General features: G+C 52.5%; 1 protein-coding gene across 4 annotated transcripts; it reads left to right on the plus strand.

The window, feature by feature from the left end:
• Positions 1-513: 513 nt before the first annotated feature.
• Positions 514-7,588, plus strand: HMGB3 (high mobility group box 3). Of its 4 annotated transcripts, none has more exons than XM_073227564.1 (5): positions 514-614; positions 4,879-5,033; positions 5,325-5,464; positions 5,940-6,114; positions 6,591-7,588. In XM_073227564.1, exons 1-5 carry the CDS (start codon positions 593-595, stop codon positions 6,726-6,728), a joined length of 630 nt encoding a protein of 209 aa, XP_073083665.1. In that variant the 5' UTR covers positions 514-592; the 3' UTR covers positions 6,729-7,588. The 4 variants fall into 4 exon arrangements, with proteins under 4 accessions (XP_073083665.1, XP_036856407.1, XP_036856411.1 ...); XM_037000512.2 differs by lacking the exon at positions 514-614 and adding an exon at positions 2,572-2,673; XM_037000516.2 differs by lacking the exon at positions 514-614 and adding an exon at positions 2,764-2,882.
• The last annotated feature ends 2,221 nt before the right edge of the window (positions 7,589-9,809 follow it).

Here is a 9,809-nt window from a genome sequence, read left to right on the forward strand (position 1 = left end):
ACACTTTCACACACAAGCAGACTGGACAGTGCCTGGAGTGGATAAGATGGGTCAAATCACTTTTGACAGATGCCCCTGAGGCTGGGAGAGTTTAGGTGACACGGCAGAAGGCACACCAGGAAGTCAGTGACAGAGCCCAGATCCACTGCCTTGCCGTTGCCTTCCAGCCCCAACCCCACTTCACCTCATCCCCCTTCTGTGATTAGCAGGTATTTAATACATGAACATGGAGTTGAATTATGAGTTTCTGCTGAGGTAGGAGCCTGCTGGGCCACAGCCTGTGCTCAGGCATGGTGCCACAGACAGGCCGCGCCGAGGGGAAAACCGTGCTGTGAGGAAACTCCCAACAGAGGCTTGTGGGGAAGGGACAGAGGAATCCAGGAGGTTGGACCTGAGATGACATGGAGACTTGGGGTGAAATGTGTTTGTTGGGGGCAGGAGGAGGGAACCATGACAACCATCTTCAGCTCTCTGATGTGCTCAGTGATGTCATAGTCACTGTCCGTGAAGTTCTGATGAGAGCGACCATAGGTTTAAGCTTCAGGCCAAGTACTTCTGCTTGATAGAAGGAGGAACTTCTGCAGGAGCAGAGATGAAAATATTTCCTTTGAAGAGTAAGAACAAACCTTTCATCCTTTGAACTTTGTACACGGAAATAGGAGCCCCTTGGGCAGGCCTGTGGCAGTGGGTGGGGAGGAAGGGGTCTTAAGGGTGGTGTCTGGACCCCACTCGCTGTAAGGTCTCTTCTGGCTGGGAGGTGCTCTTATTTCTTGTGTGGCCTTCAAGCTGCCATCTCTGGGAATGCCCCAGGTGTGCTGGGTGTGCGTGTGCACATGTGCTGTCTGTTTGGTGAAGAGGCCTGACCTGCCATGAAATCTCTGAAAGGTTAGGGATTGGGCTCTATGTAGGATGGTGACCCCAAGGCTCAGAGGCTGCTGGAGATGGAAGGGACAGCACAGAAGGGAGGTGGTAAGCTCCCTATGAGTGGAGGTATGTAAGCAGAAGGTAAGCAACCACTCCGCTAGCTTTAACTGGGCAGAGAATTAGAAGAGGTGGCCCTAAGATGTCAGATTGCCTGAGAGTCTGCAAACTGGGGACCTCAGAGAATGACTTGGTATGTGTTGGCCCTGTCAAAAGCAGAACTATTTGCCTTTTGGTCTCAACTGGATCCCTAATGATGGAAGCCTAGCAGTGCCAGCTGCAGGAGCCTGGGCTTGGCCAAGAGGCTCAGAGGAGTTGGCAAGTGTGGGGGTGGAAGGCAGGTGCTTTGTGAGGTCAGCTTACTTGTACACTTTGAAACAGCATCTGGAGAACTCATCTTCTGGTGAGTCTCATTTCTAAATAATGGGAATTATAACTAGCTGGCTATCTTGGCCTTTCAAAGTGCTTTGGAAAGGGAAATGCCTATAGAAAAACTCATGCTGCCTCTTCCATTACTTTCTCCAAATTTCAACCCTTACAATATACTCCCCTTTTTTCTCACCCTTCCTTTTCTCCCCATTCTTTCCAGGAAGCTTGTGTGGGACATTTCTTCCTTATGTGTAACTGTCCTGCCCATTGCAGGACATTTAGCATCCCTGGCCATGCCCCCATTTTATTAATTCCACCAATGACTCCCAGTTATGGGGCATTTCCAAGCAGTGTCACTTAGATGTGATACTGTCCCCCACCACACACTTTGAAAACCACTGCCTGAATTCTCCCCAAAAGTGACTTGCTCAAGGCCATACCACAAGCCAGTGGCAATCCGAGGCCAAGTCAAATCTTATTCATTCATTCCAACAACTTTTATTCTTCACCAGGGTGTGTATAAGGAGAGCAGAGGGAATGCGGGCCTGAATTAAGGCAGTGAAGAGGGGCCTCCCTGCCCACAAAACTAGAATTTCTCGCTATTACTTTGCTTTTGCCGAACTCTGTTCTCCTCCTCTAGCCCAGTCAGCTTGTCCTTTTCGCAACTACAGGCACAGACTTTCTGGCAATTAGGGTAAAGAGCCTAGCCGAGCACGATCCGCACTAGCGCAGTGGGACTCCTTTTGGGAGGGGCAGCGAGGTGCAAATACCTAAACCCCGCTGTCTTGGCAAACAAGCAGCTGCCATCCACCGGCATCGAGGAGTGAGATGCGGCCAGGCTCCTGCCGCGGAGTCGCGGCGGAACTGGGTAGAGGTGGAGGATCGTCGACTCTCGCCGATCGGTCCCCGGAGGTTTTCTGGAGCTCGCTGGCCAGGGACCGGGGCCGGAGTCCCCCAGGCCGCGGCGGAGCGGGAGCAGAGGGCAGCGCAGTCGGGCTCTACCTCGCCTGCCCACGCCAGAGGCCGAGGCCGCCGGGAATGGAGGGGCCACCTCTCCAAAGTCCTTGGAGATACCAGCCTCAGTTTGAGGAGGGGGCTGAGAGGGGTGGGAAAGCGAGAATATTAGCCCTCTTTTTTGCCTCCGCAGCAAGCGCGGGCGTGTTGTTCTATTTGAATGAATGATCTTAGTGGCCGCGCCCAATGGGCGCCCGCGCCTGTTTAATATGCATGAGGTCCACAGCCAATGACGGGGCGAGGAGGCTCTTTTAAACGGCGGAGCCCGCTGGCCAATCAGGCGGCTCTCGTGGAGGCAGCTAGCGCGAGGTTGGGGAGCGCTGAGCTGCGCGTCGTGTCCTGTGCTTCCCAGACTAGCGAACAATACAGGTACGTTTCGCGGCGCCCGCCGCCGCCGCCGCCGCCGCATCCGCCGCCGCCTCCGCAGCGCCCGCACAACTTTCCGGCCCGCGCCGCCGCGAGCTCGCTCGCCCCGCCGCCGCCGCCGCCGCCCCCGCCCCCCTGCCTCTCCCCCCGCGCCCTGCCCGCCCCCTCCCCTTCCCTCTTGCGAGGTGGCCGGGAAGGAGGAAGCAATTCAGGTGTTTCAACTTTTCACTGCTTCAGCCTGGGTTCCCGCTGTCGGGGCTGGGTTCCCTCTGGGAGTCACGGGCGGTTGCCGCCCCCGGGCCAGCGGGCGAGAGGCCAAGGCCCTTCGAGGCCAGATGTTGGGCAGCTGCGGGAGCGGCGGCGCGAGTCCGGGCGGCTGCGGGCTCGGGCGGCGAGCGTCCCGGCGCCAGGCGGCGGCACTGGGAAGGGGGCCCGGTGCTGCCAGGCCCGGGACGGACTCCGCGGGGAGCGGGCTGCCCGCTACGGCCAGGGGTTGCGGCGCGGGCAAAACTTCGCTCCCGGGTTCGGCCGGGCACCGCGCGGGCCCGCGGGCTGCCCTGCTGCCTCTGCATTAACATGGCCGTCGCGGGAGCGCCTGGCGCCGGGGGTGGGGGGCGCGGGCCGGCCGCCCCTCGCTCTAAGCCCGCCCGCCGGGCCCCAACGCCGCCGCTATCATGGCTGGCGCGGTGCTGGGCTCCGGCGAAGGGAGGACGGGCGGGTGGCGGGGGCCGCCCGGCGCGCTGACTCTGGCCTCGGCTCCCGCGGCCCCGGGCTGGCGGCGGGGAGGGCCGGGGGCGCCACCGCGGGCTCCAGCGCGGCCGAGCGTCATGGCTGCACGGGCGTCTTTGTTATCCCAGAGAGTGTGCCCGGCGCCGGCGGGGAGTGGGGGGGCGTCCGGCTCGCCACCCCTGTCGCCCCCGCAGCTCCGCGGCCCGGGCGGGGCGGGGCGGGGCGGGGTGGGGGCCAGCGAGCGGGCGCGGCGGCGGGGTCCGGACCGCTTTGTTCGCCGCCGCCGCCGCCTGCGCCGGCCGCGCGCCGATCAGCCATTTTAGCGAGCGGGGCTCGGAGACACGGCGGGTGCCGCCGCCGCTGCCCGCTCGGCTCCGCGACCCCGGCGCGCCGCTGCTGCTGCCGCCCCCGGCTCCGCGCGTCTCCCGGGGGTGACAGCGGTGGATTTCAGGGGCACTTTCTTTCATCAGGAAGCTTTTGACAAAATGGAAGGTGAATTATGGGTGTCCGGGTGACCCAGCACGGGGCCGAGCCCGGCTGCCCGTTGCCAGCCGGGGGCTCCCTGGCGCCCCGTCCCGCCCCACCGTCGCAACCACTGCGGGGCCCTACTGCAGCCCTTCGGTTGGTCCCTGCAAAGGGGCGCGCTTTAGTTTTACATGATGACCTTGGGTGTGGGAAAAGGAAAAGATGGCGGGAAGCTGGGGGGTGGGACAGGGATGATGACACGCCGCAGCTGCATTTTTATTTGGAAACTTTGGAGAAAGTATTCCTGGCTGGACATGCGTTCCACTTTTCAGATGAGCAAGACTAGCCCTTTTGGTATCCACCCCCCCCCTTTAGATAATGACAAAGTGACAGATTTGAACTAATAGTGTAAGAGATACCTGCGCCCGTGCTAGCTCACCTTTCTTGTAAAAGCCGTTTTCATTTTTATAAGCCAGGACGCATCGACAATAGTGACATTTCAAATATTTCCTATTTATAGTTGTTCTTTGATCTGGTGTTTTGCAGTGGTGATAGGATTTCTGTCTCTTAACACAGGAGTTACAGAGACGACAGCTAGCCTTAAATCTTCGGTTTCAAGCTTCTATCAACCACCTGCACCCCTACAAATGTGTCCTCCCGGTGCCCTTCCCACTTTGTGGTTGTAGTTCCTAAAACATAGTAGCTCCGAATCGGAATGTAGTGCCGAGCCACCCTACTTGGGTCGGTTCCGTTTGGAGAACTTGATTCCTCTCAGAGAAGTGCAAACCAGCGCGCTTCATGCTGGTGAAAAGTTAAATGACAAGCGACAGTGAAGCTAATTTCCTCCCCCACTCTGCTCTTCAGCTGCCAGGGGCATCAGGCTTTGCAGGGAGGGATGCTTCCTAACAGGCAACCTTAATTTTGGTTTTGCTCTGCCTTTGATGTAATATTTGTGGGTGGCTTCTGTTCATTGTATTTGTTTTTCTTTGTCTCTCTCCCTTGCATCCATCACAGTCAGGATGGCTAAAGGTGATCCCAAGAAACCAAAGGGCAAGATGTCTGCTTATGCCTTCTTTGTGCAGACGTGCAGAGAGGAACATAAGAAGAAAAACCCAGAGGTCCCTGTTAATTTTGCAGAGTTTTCCAAGAAGTGCTCTGAGAGGTGGAAGGTATTTTTTTTGTTTTTTATCCCTCAAGCTAGTCTTAGTTGGATTTCACACCTTGGAGTTACTTACCTTCAGTGTAGCCCCGGGTGACTGTTTTCTTCCTCTTTACTTAGATGCATCTGGCCTGTCTTTGGAATCTGTTGTGCATGCTTTTATTTCTTAAGATTCTACAACGGTTTAAGGCTGTTAAAACCCTTTTGCAAATGGTTATAGCAGCTGCCACTTTAATTACAGGTCAGCTGAACAGGTATGTGGTCACTGCATTAGGAATTTAACAGGTCCTGTTCTTTGCAGACAATGTCTGGGAAAGAGAAGTCTAAATTTGATGAAATGGCAAAGGCAGATAAAGTACGCTATGACCGGGAAATGAAGGATTATGGACCAGCTAAAGGAGGCAAGAAGAAGAAGGACCCCAATGCTCCCAAAAGGCCACCGTAAGTGACTAGGATTCAGGAGAACAGTTAGGAGATCTCCTGCTTGAAGGATTTTTAAAAAGACACCTTACCTAAAAAAGCATTGAGATAACCTCTGCAGAACATTCTGTCCTTGGAGCTGTGAAGTGCAGTGCGGGGCCAGCCTGTGGCTGAAGTTGAGGTGTTGGTGAGCTGTGTGCTCATGGTGGTTGCTTTTTGGCCTCTCCACTGGGAAGGAGGCAGCTCAGGCCTGGGTGTTGGGGGCCTTAGGTATGTTCTCTACCCCTTCCCCCGTAACTGAAAGACTGAGAAGGCCCCATGTATTTCTGAAACATCTTCAATATTTTAGAAGCTACAGCTTTGTAATGTATGTAGTATCCTCACTTTAGGGAGGAGTTTTATTCCAGGAAGTAGGTGGGGTCAGGAACATGGAACGTTCACTAAGCTCGCATGTTCTTGTGGGTTCTCATTCAATTTATGTAATCTCTACCCCTAGGTCTGGATTCTTCCTGTTCTGTGCAGAATTCCGCCCTAAGATAAAGTCTACAAACCCTGGCATCTCTATTGGAGACGTGGCGAAGAAGCTGGGTGAGATGTGGAATAACTTGAGCGACAGTGAAAAGCAGCCCTACAACAATAAGGCGGCGAAGCTGAAGGAGAAGTATGAGAAGGTGAGGTGGACCGGAGTGTGAGCTTGCTCAGCCTGGGGCCAGCCTGCCAGCCTGGACAGGCAAGCAGCCAGCTGCCCTGGGTGCGAGGGGGCTGGGGTGTCAGTGCTAACCCAATTCTTCCACCCCAGGCTGGCCACAGGGACTGGTGTATAGGCCTCCTAACAGAGTTTTGTCTTTGGGACAACTTTAGGCAGGCTATGAAATTTGATAACATGGGATCCCTTGGGCAGGGGACTGGATGGTGCTGTTAACAGGCCTGAAAGGACACGAGTACCCATTGACTTTTTAGATTGCATGGCCAAGGCAAATTTGTATCTGGAAGTTACTTGGAATAGCAGCAGGTCTGTCTGTCTGCTCTTCAATTCCTGCTCTCTCATCCTGAGGCAGGGGCAGCAGCATGCTTCCTTCCCCCCTTGGCTAAAAGAGCCACAGGAGAGCTTGGCTGTTCATTTGGAGCTTGTCCTTGTTCCCTCTAGGATGTCGCCGACTATAAGTCTAAAGGAAAGTTTGATGGCGCCAAGGGTCCTGCTAAAGTTGCCCGGAAAAAGGTGGTTGAGGAAGATGAGGATGACGACGATGACGACGACGACGAGGAGGAGGAGGATGATGAATAAAGAAACGGTTTACCTGTTTCCTTGTGAGAATACCTTAGAGCGCTGTAACGAACACCTCTCTTATTTGAGGCGTGTCTGTTGCCCTCATTAGTCTTAAATACACAATTCGATCACCATCATACCGTAGTCTCTCAGAGTGCTCTAGGAATTGTCAGTGGTTTACATTAAGTGGCCATGGGTGTCTGGAGCACCCTGAAACTGTATCAAAGTTGTACATATTTCCAAACATTTTTAAAATGAAAAGGCTCTTGGGTTCTCCTCACTTGGTGCACTTTGCTGTTGGTGTGACAAGGCATTTAAAGATGTTTCTGGCATTTCCTTTTTTAATTTTAAGGTGGTGTTAACTATATGGTTATTGGCTAGAAATCCTGAGTTCTCAGCTGTACATATCTATAGTTTGTAAAAAGAACAAAACAACCGAGACACACCCTTGATGCTCTTTGCTGCGCTGAGGCCGTAGGGAAGATGCCTTTTGGAGGGGCCGGAGCTCGGAGCTCAGGGCGTGCACTGTGAGGCTGGGCCTGTGGGCACTGCGATGAGCATCCATGTAGCTTCAGGTTGTCTTGTTTTTGTATATAGTGACATAGCATTCTGCTGCCATTCTTAGCTGTGAAAAAAGGGGGTCAGCTGGCATGAGAAGTGTTTGGATTGTTTTTAGTTAAGTATGGTAGTTTTAAACTTTTTTTTTAAACAAACTGTAGAACTCTTCATTGTCAGCAAAGCGAAGAGCCACTGCATCAATGAAAGTTCAAGAACCTTCTGTACTCAACATAATTTGCAATGTTCTGTTATTTTTTTGTATGTTTAGAATGCTAAGATGTTTTTGAAGCTAAATAAACAGTATTACATTTTTAAAACGGTTCTCTATGATAACAGTCTTAATTTCTGGCTCACAGCAGTCTTAGGATACCAACCACCCCATTCGGTGGCATTTGGTGACTGGCCTCCGTGTGGATCTGTTGACCTCTCTTTTACTTCATGTGGCCAGCTTACTTAGGGACAGAGATGAAGAGGGTTCCTGATGATGCCACATGGTTTTGTGTTTGGGTGGCATTAAGATGAAGTCTGCACTGTTGAATGTAGGAGCTGCTTTCAGCTGTGAAGGAAGGTGGGTGGGTGGTCAGGATGGAGGCTGACTACTATGTAGGTTTACTTTCTCCCCCCTCCTCCCCCATACCGCACACTGTGGGGCCCACTTCATTGCTAAACAGCAGGAACTCGGTTAAGGTGTGGCCTGAAACTTACAAGCCTTGTATTTCATCCTCACCACCCTGCAGGCACCTGGAGCAGAATGTTTGTTCTGATCAACATCTCCTGGACTCCAGTGGGGGATGGGGGTGGGGGGGAACAATACCCCCTGTTGGAAGCCCTGAATGCCTCAGATGAGGATAGAATGGCCTACCCACAGTTTGAGTTCATGTAGTAGAAACGTTAATTACTGCTCAGTGTCCTGAAACTGGCAGAACTGAGGTCTGTTTCAGTGGTTATTTGAAGTTGGTGGATGGTACATTCTGTCCAACTTCTCGGGTGAAGGGTGATGGTTACTGTGGCAAATAGTGATATGGGATACCATTTTGAGGGCTGATATGTGCATACATTGTAACTTGGCAGTAAAGCAGGGTACCGTGCTGCCGGCGAGTGGAGTACTGTCTAGCATAAATACTCAGCTATGCAGGAAGCTGTGAAGCCCTTGGGAGTGTTTTAAAGACATTACTCAGGAGAAAGCAGCTTTTCTTGTATCACTATTTGGAACCTTACATGTCTCGCCACCTTGTCAGGTCCTGGATGGGTACAAATCATGGTCACGGTCGTCAGTCTGATTTCTAATCTGTAGTCAGAGCCATTATTCCTTCTCACATCGGAACTGTTTGTCCTGAATGTGTTTTTTTTTAGTTCTAGAAAATGAAGCACTGATTAAAAAACCCATGGTCCTGAGGTGTGCCCAGAGGGGCTTGTTCCAGGATTGCACCTCCTGCTTAAGCCAGGCCCTTGACAGTTCACTCCAGCTATCGCTTAGCACTGTAGGCTAAAGCTGCTGCTGCCTGACACAGTGTAGCAGGTCAAGATGGGAGAGCTGTGGCCAACCTGGTCAAATACAGAAGAGAAGCTCAACCTGTAGTCACAAAGGAGAGGTTTCTAAGCGGAGCTCCTAGATCTGTAACCAGTTCAACTCTCACCATGTCAGCCGTGGAAGGGGGAGGACTTCCTTTTGGCTCCATAGAGGCAGGGAAAGGGAGCTGTTAAGTGAGATTTGATTATGCAGACATTTAGTTCTAAAGAGATTGGGGCTGCTTGGCCCATGAGGTTGCTCCTCCTACGACTTCAGCTTAGCTTGATTTCCTGGCCCACTGTGTGTGCTTGCAAAGCTAACCTGTTGCATTTTTTTTTGTTTTGTTTTTTTAAATCAAAGAACAGTACCTGCTTTCTCCAACCACCTCTCTCTTCCAACCCCTTTGCCCCATCTTGAAGGATAACCATTGGAAAGAACAAGGCTGTGATGTAACAACTATTGTCTATGTCTCCTGTGTGTCTTGTTTTTGCACAAATGTATTTGGGGATGTTAGATGCATTCATTTTCTGTAATAAAGTTTCTTAATCAGTCTTCTCCAAAAGTAATCAGTGGGCTGTCTACAATCTGTTTGAGATACTGAACCTCTGTATTTTGGGTTGATTATAATCAAGGTTTTGGAAGTACAAACTTGGCTGTAACCATCAATCTGAACTAACATTTACTGGAAAGATAACACCAAGAAGGGCAAGAGTTAAGGATTCTGAAGTCCCTGAATCAACCCTTCAGCCAGGGGTAGAGGGGCAGTTGGCTCTGGAGTCTTATGCAAGGACAAATATGCAATTTGCTGGATGCTAATGAGCTGCTGTTGATAAAGTGGTTGTGTACTTGTGATCACCCATCCCTGCTCACCTGGGCTTCCTGGGGCTGAGGGTTGGGCCGGAGTTGGCTGACAGAGGCAGGCCCAGCAAGGGATTTCGGATGAGAGCCATGGGGGCTATTTGCTGTTCTTGGCCCCTGGCTTAATTTCCTGCAGAGCCCAGGACTACTTGCGAGGGAATGGCTGGTGGGGT

The sequence above is a fragment of the Manis javanica genome, chromosome X (genome assembly GCF_040802235.1).
Source record: "Manis javanica isolate MJ-LG chromosome X, MJ_LKY, whole genome shotgun sequence".
NCBI classification, from domain to species: domain Eukaryota; kingdom Metazoa; phylum Chordata; class Mammalia; order Pholidota; family Manidae; genus Manis; species Manis javanica.

What these genes read in the sequence shown, in the direction of transcription:
- HMGB3 (XM_073227564.1), top strand. Translation starts at nt 593, where the DNA reads ATGAAAATATTTCCTTTGAAGA. An exon ending in AGTGCTCTGAGAGGTGGAAG is followed by an intron (nt 5,034 to 5,324) that starts GTATTTTTTTTG and finishes TGTTCTTTGCAG; the next exon opens with ACAATGTCTGGGAAAGAGAA. An exon ending in AATGCTCCCAAAAGGCCACC is followed by an intron (nt 5,465 to 5,939) that starts GTAAGTGACTAG and finishes CTCTACCCCTAG; the next exon opens with GTCTGGATTCTTCCTGTTCT.